General features: G+C 37.3%; 1 protein-coding gene across 1 annotated transcript in view; it reads right to left on the minus strand.

The window, feature by feature from the left end:
- cxadr (CXADR Ig-like cell adhesion molecule) overlaps positions 1 to 14,055 on the minus strand; it is a 72,051-nt gene that overhangs the window by 20,657 nt on the left and 37,339 nt on the right. The window contains exon 2 of the mRNA XM_077242624.1: positions 6,703 to 6,872. Coding sequence (XP_077098739.1) covers positions 6,703 to 6,872 — 170 coding nt within the window. The remainder of the gene's footprint in view (positions 1 to 6,702; positions 6,873 to 14,055) is intronic.

Here is a 14,055-nt window from a genome sequence, read left to right on the forward strand (position 1 = left end):
TATCATTGAGCAGGATGTGAAATATTTTTTTTTAAATAAATACAGATTTTCTTTATCCAAATAGAAAAACGTAGAAAGTACCGAGATATATATCGTATATCGCCATTTAACCAAAAAATACCGCAATATGATTTTTTGGCCATATCGCCCAGCCCTAGGGGGTCAGTGTGCAGTTTCCCTGCTATTTATGAGTAAAGTCCTCAAGGACAGTGTGACTTGTTAAAAAAAAAGTGTGCATATGTTCACTTGTGTATCTGTTTACACTTGAGTGTGTGTGTATGCCTTTAGGTATGTGCACTTCCTCTAGGGCCACATCAGGCTTGTTTGAAATGCAAAGCAGCACTGAGTCACCTGTGTTGGAGATCACTCTGCTTTATAACCCGGGCAGTTTCTGTAGGCCTGCCTGTCTACATCAGTGTCTACACTTCTCTGCACAACCACAGATTCTGCTCTGACCCGCAGTATATGCTACCTGGAACTAGTGCATGCACCAAATATCACAGCACTTACATTTGGGAAACAAAGATACAGATAGAATAAAATGCCCCATTTAAGAACCTATTTTAATTACCCTTAACTTCCTTAAATGCACATTCCTGGTATAAAGACAATTTGTTTGTCTTTGCAAACTGTACAATGAAGTGACTTGCTGTTCCCCTGAAACATTTTAATGTTAACTTGCAGGACATAATTAACTAACATCAGGATCATGGTTTCCACAAAAATATTAAGCAGCAAAACTGTTTTCAGAATTTATAAGAAATGTTTCGAGCATCAAATCTGTATACCACATATTATTTTCCGAAGGACCACGTGACACAGAAGACGGAGGCTGAAAAATCCATCACATAAATAAATTATTTTAAAATGCATCACATTTATTAATATTAAAATAGAAATTTTATTTTAATTTGTGAAATATTACTACAATACTACTGTTTTTTTCTGTATTTTTCATTAAATAAATGCAGCCTTCAAAAACATAAAAAAATCTTAATGACCCCAAACTTTTGAATGGGCCGTGTCATTATTCAAACTACTCAAGTGACAATACATGCTGATTTAAAACTGTTCGAATTAACTAGAAACTTTCTCTGACTCACACATGCAGATATGAAAATACAAAATTCCCAAAGAATACAAAAACAGCAACTGGGGTAATTTAAAACAATCTCCTTTTATACATGTAAAAATGAAATGATAAAATCAATGCTTGTTTACTTCTATTTTCCAAACAATCCTTTTGTTTTGCATTTCCCATTGTCACTCTCAGGCTCAAATCACAGCAGGACTATTGTGCAATTGCAGGTGCTGTGTAAGAGATTATGGAACTACAGTGCATGTACCGTGAGTGTTACCCCCATTTCCCATCCATTCTTCACTATAATGCTAACGCTAATGACCAATGCAGTTTTGTATGGATTTCGTCAACTCGTCAGCAGCGTCCCACAAACAAGAGAATCATTCACACTTCACTGTGTCCCAAAGACCTTCACAATGAATACAATCATTGGATATTGGGTTCTGCATTCAAGGTTAATTCATTGTTTTAGTTCTGGCACTAAAAAAAATAGAAACTGTTGTTGTTTTGAAGGAAGAAGTTTTCTCCTGTATTCATTTTCATTGAGCTACATTTACATCTAGCTTTTCATGGCCAATCACTTAACAACTGTCAACAGAAGACATGCACTACTGTTCAAAACTTTGGGGTTGACAAGATTTTTTTATGTTTATGAATCACATATACATAGATATTTTTCTTTTCGCTATTTAGTCCTGTGATGGTAAAGCTGAATATTCAGCAACTTGCAAATACAAAATTGGTGTCGTTTTAAAGCTGAGAATCTTGGCTTTAGAGTGAATGTAAGGAATGTGACCATCACTTAACAAGAGCTTTAAAATTCGCTGCCATATTAGAAGTGCTCATTTTCATAGCAAGAGAAAAAATCAATACCAAACAATTTTTGTGAAAATGTGCTGCCGTACATGATGCTTTTGAGCCACGCTTTTGTTTGTACCGCAAAACAATTGAAGCTCACATCTTTTTTTTTTTAGAGGGTGTGGCAAGGGGGGTGTGGTTCAGCAAGGTCTGGGACAGAGAGAAAGGAGACGAGCCGTGCGTAAGTGGGTCAAGTGCAAATGACAAACACCTGTGTCTCGTTTCAGTAATTGACGTGAAGAGACCGGATAAAGGCCACCTGGGAAATGGGAAGCGAGAGAGGGACTGCCTGAAATTCGTGAGCGAAAGCCAGTGGGAAGAGTTGGACTGTTTTAAAGCTCTGAAGAGCGCTGGTGGGAAGTTATTTTTGATTGTGTTTTGAGAAGCGCCACAGCGCGGATTTGTGTTATTTTGTGATCTACTGTTACTTAGAAATAAAATCACGAGTCTCAAACAAGCAGACCCAGTCTTCTTCCTTCACCTATTGAATGAAACTTACTACAGTGGGTATATTGGGTAGGGATTAGTAATGGGTACCGAAACCCGGTTTTAAACGGGACTAAATTATGAAAGACCGCAGTATCGATAAGCTCCGACATTACCGGTTCTGCTGTCGGTACTAGAGAAATTAAGAAAATACACATTTATTATTGCTATAGACACGTTATCTTGCAAAAATCTATTTAGCTATTTATTTCTATATGCGTTAATATTAAACCACCTATCTGTGATGCATTTTTACATTTACAATTCAAAAGAGAGAGATCTCGCACACGTGGAGCTACAGCACACACAGCACAAAAGCCTCTGCCTAATTAGTGCCGATAGCCAAAAAAAATAAACATTCAAACGTATGGTTACACTTTAGGCTTGTGAAATTAATCAAATTTCATTTTCAAATTCAGCTTACAAGGATTATAAAAAGATGATATTTGAGGTACAACCATTAAAAACTAGCCACGTTCTGTCTAGCACAACTTCCTTCCCTTCACAGCGGTGCGCTGTCATTTCTCCCTACGACCCAAATTTAATAACAGAATCAGCACAATTGAGTTTGTTGCAAAATGCAGTCTCTACTGTTGCTAAATTGAGGGACGTGTTTGAGAATAAAAAGAGCTATTACAAGTAAACCAATCCACACAAGAGATGCGTTTTTACGTGAAAAAATTATTTGCGTTTCAAAGCTTGATTAATTTAACACACAAAAAACACGCCGGTCAAAATTCATACCTCAGTTTTAATCGGCACTATTTTCTTTCCATTTCTATTAGGGATGCAACGATACCGCTTTTTCAAAACCGATCCGATCCGATCCCAAAATTCTGAGTATCGGCCGATACCGATACCAATCCGATACCAGCGCAGTTTTTTTTTTTAAATCAGGTAGAATTTCAATAACTGTGTGTTGAACTGATAATCACTCTTTTGTGAGATAAACACCATCTACTTAATACAGACAACTTCATTATAAAGAAAAACAACAAATCCAAAAAATATATGATCATAATATATGACAAAAATGCTATTATAAACTAGATTAGTGGATAGTTCAGCAGTAAAATCTAGTCTAGAAATATCACGAGTGCACAATAATTGTATAAAATCTGAACATTTAGTGAAAAAAAAAACATTTAGTGGGGAACAAGTAAGAGACAATAAGTGTAACACTAAATCTTGTAAAACGTTACACATTGCTCTTTATATTGTTGTAAAATACATTCATGAAAAACAAGATAACAAAAATCAAAAAGATAATTTTTTATAGTAGCCTAGGCTATGTAATTTGAGACATGTTTTAAATGTATAGCACAGCTGTTTAATGAGGCAGCAACATATGATAGATAGGACAGAACAAGAAAGGCTATTAATAATCCTTCATTGCGCAAAAGGCTCCAGTACAGTGCGGCACAAAGCGCTTATGCGCATCCCGAGCGCAGAATGATGCGCTTGAAGCAACACGGAGTCACAGCGCGCAGCACGTCGAGTCCGCATTGAAAAGTTCAAAGCACAAAGGAAATACATATTGATGCGTAGTGTATTATACAGTATCTATCTCTATGCAATAGTTTATTGAGCCTTTTCTTTTAACAGTTTTAAATATCAGTTACTGTGCACGTGAAGAACAATGATAGTGCTCTGACTCCAGTGTAGTGATCTAACAGACACACGGTAGAAAGTAACATGATTTAGTTACAGCAATAAAGTCCAGCAATATAAAGTTGTTTTATGCGAAACCATAGACCTTTATCTACAGATCATGTATAATAATATTAACATTGAATCATCTTGGAGAGAGTTTCATCATGTTGACTGTCGTACCCGAACGTGACGCGCTGTTTGATGCTGAATGGAGAATGACTGACAGCCGCAGCAGAGGGAAAAAGTTTACGTGATCTTGAATTTAATGACTTAAATATTAATTTATATCTCACATTATACTACATAATGGCTTCAGAACACTTATAAGATAGTTCACGAAAACTTTATGGTGCTTTATAATGTTTTTGTGCCTTTTGTGGGGCAAATATTTGTGCCTTTTGTGGGTTAACTATAACACAGAATAGTAGACGCACAATATCGGATTTGGATCGGCCTCATCTGACCGATACCCGATCCGGCAAAAATGGCAGTATCGGAGCCGATACCGATGCTGAGTATCGGATCGGTGCATCCCTAATTTCTATCAATCCGCGCTGCTGTCAACGTCAACAGTGCGCACGTTACGATCAGCTGTTCCATAGTGTTTAAACAATCGATTACGAAACGACGTAAAAAGTAGAAAATGAACGATGGTGCGAACTTGTACATTTTCAGGCTGTGACCACAAGAATGTGCCGGGATCACCGTTCAGATCTCATCGTTTTCCTGTTTCGGATATAGCTACGAGACAGCTTTGGCTGGTTGCCATCGGCTACTCTGCGGGATCTAAAATACCCAGAATGAAGGATTATCGTGTGTGCAGTGCTCACTTTAGCGAAGACGATTACTTCCCCAACCAAGGAGGTAAAAGAAAAAAACTGATTTTAAATAGTTTTGCTGACAGGTCTTGATTTACCATGCGCAATAGAATTAGAGTGCACAGCTGAAACAGCTCTGGAAGATCATCACTCATCAACCAGGGTATTATTTTTTTATTCTATGTACTTTGTGTCGTTTACAGGTAGATACAAGTAGATCTGTTTCTTCAAGTAGATCTTCTGTTTAGTAAAATCATTTGTTTGGAGGGTTTTGGGACCCTTGGTTAATTATGTTTCGAAATAAATACGTAACTATGGTGTGCTCGCTAACAATACTAACATATACAGGCCATATTTGCCATTCGAAGCACGATATAGCTATATAAATGATCTGGAAAAGTGTGAATATGTAGATACTTTAAATAATAGCTTCCAAAGTAAGCATTGCAAAGCACTGGACAAAGTGGGGCACAATAACTGTTAGAACTTTCTCCAAAAATAAAAACATGGACCTAGCCCGCGTTCAACCTTCAACTTCTTATAAACCATTAAAAACGATGAAGTGGGTCAAAGACAAATCTCAAGTCCTGGGGCAAAGCCTGGCAGAATGGAGGGGGAAGAGTGCAGGTCTATACCCATGAGGACGGCCCAGCAAACAGCAAAATGAGCAATTGAGAGGAACAGAAGTGTGAGGGGAAAGGGAGAACGATAAAAATAGAATGAAATATTAGGTGTAAAACGACAGAAGAAATGAAGGAGCATTGAGAAGAAAAAAGATGGAGTAGATGGAGCATGTGAGAGAAGATAGGAAGAGAGGTGCAAGGATACCAAAGGGAGATCGACCATCGAGGGCTCCTGACCCAATTCTGTCCCCAGCTAAATGCATAATCTCTGGAGAGAAAGAGTATGAGGTAATCTCTGCATGAAGGGGCTGCAGCAGACCAGCAGTATAGCTGGCTCCTTCTCTACCTGCAAGCCCAATGTTCAGCCGAAATCAGCCTTTTGTAAAGTGAGGGACGGTTTAATTATGGTCTATATTACAGAGATAGCATTTGTGTGGATCAAGAAAAAAAGCAGTGCCTCTGCGGACTACAATTCACAGTGAAGTGAACTTATAATCACTTAGATACAAACACAAAAAACATCAATACATGACATCAACTAAGAGCTGCCAAAACCAATAAAACTCAAATTCACATTCATCAGACCCTTTATGTGGAGCCACACACATATCCATTCAGGGAACAACTTTACAGAGCACTAAAACAACAGGACGTGTTCATAAAACACCCAAAGTGGTGTGCAGCATTTCCCTTACTGACCGATCTGGTACTCACAAACCAGCAGGGGGGGGGGGGGGGGGGGGACTGGGGGGAAGTATAAGAAAAAGTTCCATATTTGCAATGCTTGTTTCTGCACAATTCGCCCAAAAATGTTGTGAAAATATATTAATATGATTATAAAATATAATAATTATTTGTATGATGTTGATGATAGTGTGTAACCGGTTCCTGTATGGGACACTAAAAACATTAGATCATGAGCTGCTCATGTTAATGAACACATAACTTAGAAGGAATGTTACTGTTCTGCTTCATACAATAGAGGCAGTCAAACTAGTTTTGTGTGCTTGTTTTTTTTTCTGAAAACAAGAACTTGTGACAGGAAAAGCAGCAATGGGGCACAAGGGACAAAGTCAAACCTAAACCTCCCAGGGGCTTTTGAATAATGAGAAATCAAATATGCTTTCCCCTAGAGAGACATTCTCTCTCACATACTTTAATGTGATTGTTATGAGATACTCACCACTTTCTCTTCATTCTGGTTGTCGGAGGGTTGCAGGCTCCACTCAATGTCCAGAGGCCCAGAATCATCAGTGGCAAGAGTAAACTGACAGTCCAGCTTCACAGTCTCTCCGCTGGCTTTCTCAATGGATGTAGGACCAGTGGATGTGATCTGTAGTCCACAGGCTGAGCCTGAAAAGAACAACAAAATGATGGTTTTTAACAACAAGGAAGATGCAGCTTATTTCCAAAACCAATCATTTGCATCACTCTTACATCTATAAATATGAGGATGTTTTTTTTCACATCATTGCATGGTTTTGACATCACTGTGGGGATTATCACTCAAAGCCCATGCAATGCAGAATCGCGTTTACATGCATGTTCTTAACCAGATTATGCTTAATAAACTGACAATGCACGTGATCATGGAAATGCGTTAACCCGTTTTCCTTGATCGGAGTAAGGTCATAAACAGCTTAAGCATAAACTGATCATCATAGCTGATGTGCGAGGCTGCGAGCTGACATTATCGCGCATGTTACTCACATTTCAAAAAACAAACATAAACACTATTAGAATGCAGTTATAATGCCCCTAAAATGCCAAATATAGGGGCAATGCCCCTGATTGAGCTTTTGTTTTATAAAATATGGTAGTCTGTAGTTAAGCACACAAGCAAGAGTGCTGTTTTTTCCACATGTGATGATAAATTTTATTCAGATCAATAAACAAGAAGATAATATTGTGAATTACAATTTGTCACTCGAGGGACTCGAACTCAGGTCATTCGCGTCAAAAGCTAAATCTGCTGTTCTTGCTACATGCCACTCTCCCACTTTACCAGATCGAGTTCTTTTATAATTTTGTGTGACCAAACCACATAGTGGTAGGAAGATCTTAAAATAAAAAGTTTTATTTCCTCCATAATAATCGCACTAAATTAGCCGGTTAAATAGACAGCTCTAATATTTACACATCCACACGCGAATCGACTTCCTCCTGCTGCAGTCTGCTGTACTTTCTGCATGTCTTAATTGACAGATGTCTCGTCCAATCAGCGGTCAGTATTCCATTCACAGTCCCGCGAATACCTACCTTTTCCGTTTTGTCTGACTTGTCGATGTGTTTTCTGATTTGTTATTTTGTTTTCAGGAATGTTATTGCGTTTTCTAACTTGTTCATTTGTTTTTAGCCTTTGCATTGCGTTTCCAGAATTGTAGTTTGTTTTGCACTTCTCTGCCACCATAGATATGTGACAGGAACGCGTACATTACTGTGAATTTAAGTGCATCCAGACAGGGAGAGTATTTTGCAGTATGGTAGGAGGAAATATATTGCAAACTTGATCACACTCTTTTCTTGAAATCTCATGCAGCAGCAGAAGTGGTACAGTCAAAATTCTGCATCTGTAACTGCACAAGAGGATAATATATAAGCTGTAAGTTTCCCGCAGACATGTTGCTATACTCTTCTTCGGTTTGTAATGCTTTATTTAACACTGCAACTGACATAAATGAAACACTGAGTCAGATACGCAAACTATTACGTTTTGAAGTCATTACCAGGAAATAAACTGATTTATTAATAGTCTCGTAAACACTGTTTATTTGCGTTGTCGGGTTATTGGTTTGCATGTAAACCCAGACAACAGGTTACTTCAATAAGCTGATTTTTGTGAGTTATCAGCATATTGATGTGCATGTAAATGTGCTCAATGACAGATTTCTGTGGTATGAGAATATATGTATGATACATGACCTCATTAAGGCTCAAGACGAATACATCAGAGATCATCTATTCTTGGAATGAACATCATTAAGTAAATGACAACTAACAGAGCAGATAACAGTGGTGTTTTGTACAGGCGGGGACTCAAGAGTCAGACAAACCACAAAAATAAAGCATCTGCCTGTAGGAATGCCTTTTTTTAAAAACCGAATCCAGACTGGCCAACAGTTTTTAAGCTCCTCTTAAAAACTTGATGTTGCATTGTAAACGCCATTTCTTTGTAAATCAAGAATGACCAGAAATGAAGTGACATGAATTTACATAAAGTCTACATTCAGTTGTCACCTTCAGCTAAGGATGTGGTGTTGCTATTACCATGACATGTCTAAACAGCAAAATGTGTGTTCAAAATTAACAGTGTGTAAAATAAATAAATACTAATAATAAACTAAGTAAAAATGAATAATAAACAAATATTAAACTAATATATAACAATAATAAATACAGGTATGTAAAAAGTAATGAAGAAATAAAAAATATCTTGATGAATGCTGAAAAAAATGACCAAAAGTTATTGTGAAGTACTTCGTACATGTTGGATGTTTCTAAAGTTTCAAGTTGACTCAGCCCTCAGACATTGACAGTGACACAGCTGAAACTTTAGAACAAGAAAGTCCAGTTTTATTTTTTTTTTATGGGCCACAATTTCTTTAAGTACGGCCCGCTGGGCCACAATGTCTTTAAATACGGCCCGCTGGACCACTCGGATGATCAAATTTAAAGTAAATGGAAAGACTGCGTTCAGATTACTGAATCAAACCAGGAGGGGTCGCTATTTTTTCAGCCGATCCCTGTATTAATTACAGCGTAGGATGTGCAACCTAAGGTGAAAGTTGACTAAAATTAGCAAAAAAACACACAAAAAATGACAATGAACATTATGTTTTCCAGTCAAGATGGTAAACGGTTCATCTTTTTACCAAGTTCAAGGAGTCACCCATATGTTTAATTTGTTTGGAAACGAAATCTGTAACGAAAGATTTTAATGTAAATTGCCATTACACCACTGCACTGCTGCTTTTCTACCTTATGGCCGAACGGTTCTAAGAATGTTAAGGAATGGTTCTTCCAGTATTTCCACATTTCCCTGGTACGGCACGATTACAAACTGTTTTCGGCCCAGAATTAGCCAACTGTGCCAAAAAGGGCTGCTAGAGTGCGTGTAGTGACGTCGCCACTCAGGATCGGTCACTTGTCTGTTGCCTGGAGAAATGTGAACAAATTAATAATACAATTATAATAAATATCTAATTATCCTCCATAATGCAGTCGCTATTTACATCGCATATCGTGTGTAAAATCTTGCATTACCAAGAAAATGACTGACTCATTTGTATTACATTCCAGAGAGCTCTATTATCAGCCCAGCCATTTTTAAATTTGAGGTGGAGTTGAGAAGGTTCTCTAGGCGTGTAATAAAAAATTAGGACATATACGTTCGTTTGTTGCAAATTTAGAGACAATGCAATTGAGATGTATCATGTTTTCATTTGCTTGTTGGTGTAGGCTAATATTGCTTTTCAACTGACAAAGTTTGCCATTTGTTTAAGCATAATTTCTTAAGTTTTATGGTTAATAAAATCTTTAAAATAAATTACATTCATTATTAATTGATTTTCCTTAGTAGAAAGAAAATTGGGCAAGACTGTGTAAAAGATGTGAGTGTGGATTAGTAATTTGAAATTAGCAACTTGGTATGAAAGAAAGAAATAATGTTGGCCCTCGTCACTATCGAAGTTGCCCATCCCTGTTGAAAAGGTTGCATCTAGCTATTAACCTGAGATCAGTCCCATGAAGTTCTTCTCTTTAGTCACAAACAGGGGACTGGTTGTGAATCAGCTTTTAAAAGGACATTTCACACAATACAACAAGTTGAATGAAGCTAAAGGGTGTGTTACACTGCATTATATAACAGAGGATTGTTTAGATGTCATGTCACACCTATAAAAGAGTGCGAATTTCCCTAGGGGTATCACCAATGCTTTGATTTGTGGGATTGAAAAATATTACAAATGTGTATAGCACAAGGAATAATAATTCAAATGAAAAGCGGCACTGAAGTCAACAAATTAATATTGCTGGCATGGATGGGCCATTCAGAAATCCCCCATTAACAGTAATATATGCTCGTTTTCCAGTGATCAAAGTAATTCTTTAAACGAATGGATCCTTTGGTGACCCTGGCTGAAGGCTGCATTTCATCTAATTTCATTTGAATTAATATAGCCAGCTCTCAAGCACAGATCAGGGCTGCGTGGAGGACATGACTTCATTCAATCACCTAGGCTTACTCTCTCCATCTGCCGTAAATCTGGTAAAAGCCTGTAGTGTTGAGCTCCACTACCATGCTAATCTGTTCACAACTACTACCATTTTTTGATTCTTACATCTATAAAATGTTATTACTAAAGAAGTTACAACTTTCTTAACCAAAAACTTCCAAACAGTCTAAAACGGCTTAGCTACAAATCAAATCTCCCCTTTCCAACTGCACCGTTATTCTCTCAACTCTAATCATGCAAATGGTATAGTACATAACAGTTTTCTTATCTGATGGAAGTCAGTAATCAATATCGGCCATTAGCAGAGCATGAATACAGATCAAGAATGATGAACTGAATATCAACTAAGCATGGCTGCAAACAAAAAAAGGGATTTTCATTGCATCAGTAATGCATAACAACGTGTTTAACAGAGCCAACAGATGTGTAATCGTTCTAAAAATCATAACCATTCATTCAACATCTGATCTTCAATCACCTTAAAACGGCACATTAATCATGCATACAAAAATCATGTAAGAACCAGGTGATGGTCTTTTTATAGTACGTTAGAGCATCAGCAGTGACATTTCACAAATGGTTCATTACCAGCAAGGAAAATGTAATTGAATGGGCCTCATTTCAGTGTGCTGTGCTACTAGATTATCTCCACTGGGTAAAACCAACACTCAATTAAAATACAAGCTAAAGGTTCGCTAACTTCAACATCCTCACATCAAAATAAATGAATTACATGTGATGTACCACAATTCATTTTTCATTTTCATATTACTGGGCAGCCTTTGCCTGCCACAAAACAAGAACAAAGTGTCACCATCCATACACCACCACATAAAATAACTATTTTGAAAATTCTTTAATATTAAAATTACACTGACATTTAAACATAAATATCCCAGTCAAATATGAAGCAGAAAAAATTGCTGCCCATTTTAAAGAGACAAAATTCAAGACTTAATAAATTGTGGGGATCATGTAATCCTAACTGTAGAAATGGAAAAAGAATAGTACAAGCCTGCATGAAAGGATCTGCTGAGAAACATATGTAATACTACTCCACATAAACAACAGATACGGTAAAGCTGATGCTACTAAAACTACACTAGATATCACACAAGTTCAAAATACACTTGTAGTCACATGAGCAAGTACAGTCTCGTATCTCAAGTGTAAGGGACGCCAAGCGTGGGGGTCTGGAGTAAGGGGGCCTTAACTTCTAAGAATATCCATCTCTGCCTGGCTGCTCTTGACCTCCACCAGCTGAGCATGACAACAAATCCTATGAGGTTTAAAAGAAAGTAATTAGACAAACTAGAATGAGGCCACAAGCCCACCACAACACTCTCCACTCTGTTCCCCGTTTTTTTATCACCCGCTCTCCCATTCCCTCCAAACTCTCCCTCTCACGCCGGTCTCGTGAGCCCCAGCACTGATGATTGCAGACCCCCTTTGTGCACTCATAATAGGTAGAGAATCCTGTCTCCTGGCAACACATCGTACTGAGAATGCCTGAGAGGGGATGAGCGAAAAGGGGGAAGGTAATGCAGATAAAGAAAGGAGTGAGCGATACAAACAAAAAAAGTGGGGGAGGCTGAGTTAGAGGAGAGTAATGACTTTGTGAATGTAGACAAAACACTAACAGCAATGGGGTTTACAATCAGTTTCAAATTGCAGACAACAATTACATTCAGCTGCAAATCAGAAAAACAAAGTAATAAAGTTAATCATAGTTAACACACAGACCTGGGCCCACAAACAGAATAAACAACCATAAACAAAACTAGAAAATTAGCAAAACAGGAAGTGATTAAAAAAAAGTAGATTTATTGAAGATTTATGGATATTTATGCAGAAATGAGCACACCAACATAAACAGACCCACAATAAATGCCACCCTGCCTGTTGCTAGGTCGCCATTTTAGCAGTTTAAGAAAAGTATAGCAATATTATTGCTACTTTTTCTAGACACTTTCAATGCAACATTAAACTGAAGGCATGTTGTTGAACTTCATAACACTGATAAAATGTATTAAAGATATGTGGTATGGTGTGAAGTGCAACACTGTTCATTTGTGCGCAGTTCATGATACAGTGTTGAGCATCTCAGAACAGCTCACTTCATTTGCTGTGTTCCACATGTCATTCTGAAATCTAAAATTAAACCTTGATGGTTTAACCTTTACAAGAGGAAGTAAATTAAGATGTAAAAATTAGGATTAGCACGGTAATTTAAAAGTTTTAATATGAAATTATTTTATTTTTATTAAATACTCTTTCTTTAGAATCACAATAATCATAATAATTATCATTATTTTATAGCCATATTAAATGGGTCAAAAACTGTGGGAATGCAGCATCTGCTCAAGTGGAACAAGTTTTTTTTTATTAATGTTGACTTTATGGTTACTTAAAAAGGTTTGAGTTGGTTTCTGTAAAGAATTTATTCAACACCCTAATTTTTTTGTTGAACACCCCAATTGTCAGTTTAATTTTTTCAATATCATGCAGCCCTAAGAAATGCACTATAAATGTGTGCAGGCATGTCTGAATACTGTATGTGCAAGGAGGTAAGAGTGGTATGTTTGTGTCAATAGGATTGCTGGCGCGTGAAGGACATTTATCAATTATAAAAACCACTCTAAAAATCATGTACGTCACATTTCCATTTTCCAAGTAAATTCAACGACATCTGAGCCATACTCAGGAAAGGAAAGGTCACCCCCCGCATATATGATATGCAACAGGAGGGAGATTTGGAAGAATCTTTTCACAGCCGATAAGACATCTTAGTCCATCCCTCTGGTGTACAGACAAACAGAACACAGTTAATGCATTTCAAAACTAACAAGATTGTTCTACATATCAGCATGTGTGGCTGTTTTGCATGCAGTACAGCACAGCTTGAATTGTAATTAGGTTGTCATATGAGGATTGCTGGAGTACAAACTGAGCTCTCTCTCTCTCACATAAACTCTCATTTTAGAAGCAGCAGTGAAGTGGATGTTATTTTAGGGTTTCGGCAGTAGAAGAAAAATGACAAAGCAGAGTGTGACGGCTCTATAGAGGATCATGGCATGCATGGCATATTTTGCAGGATGGGGAAGGAAGGATTACTACTTGCAGATAATTCCCATTTAAAAAACACTGCAGACGCCAGCTAGTTTAAAATTACACACTTTCTCTGAGCAAGAAGCAAAAGGCCCTAATATGCAAGAATTAATTTGAATAATTTTTTTTTATATATAAATTATCTCGCTACAGCCGACATCTGGATTGAGTCAAATGTTTGGCTTTAAGAGTTA

The sequence above is a fragment of the Siphateles boraxobius genome, unplaced genomic scaffold (genome assembly GCF_051911475.1).
Source record: "Siphateles boraxobius isolate OS27281-9 unplaced genomic scaffold, OSU_SipBor_1 25, whole genome shotgun sequence".
NCBI lineage: Eukaryota > Metazoa > Chordata > Actinopteri > Cypriniformes > Leuciscidae > Siphateles > Siphateles boraxobius.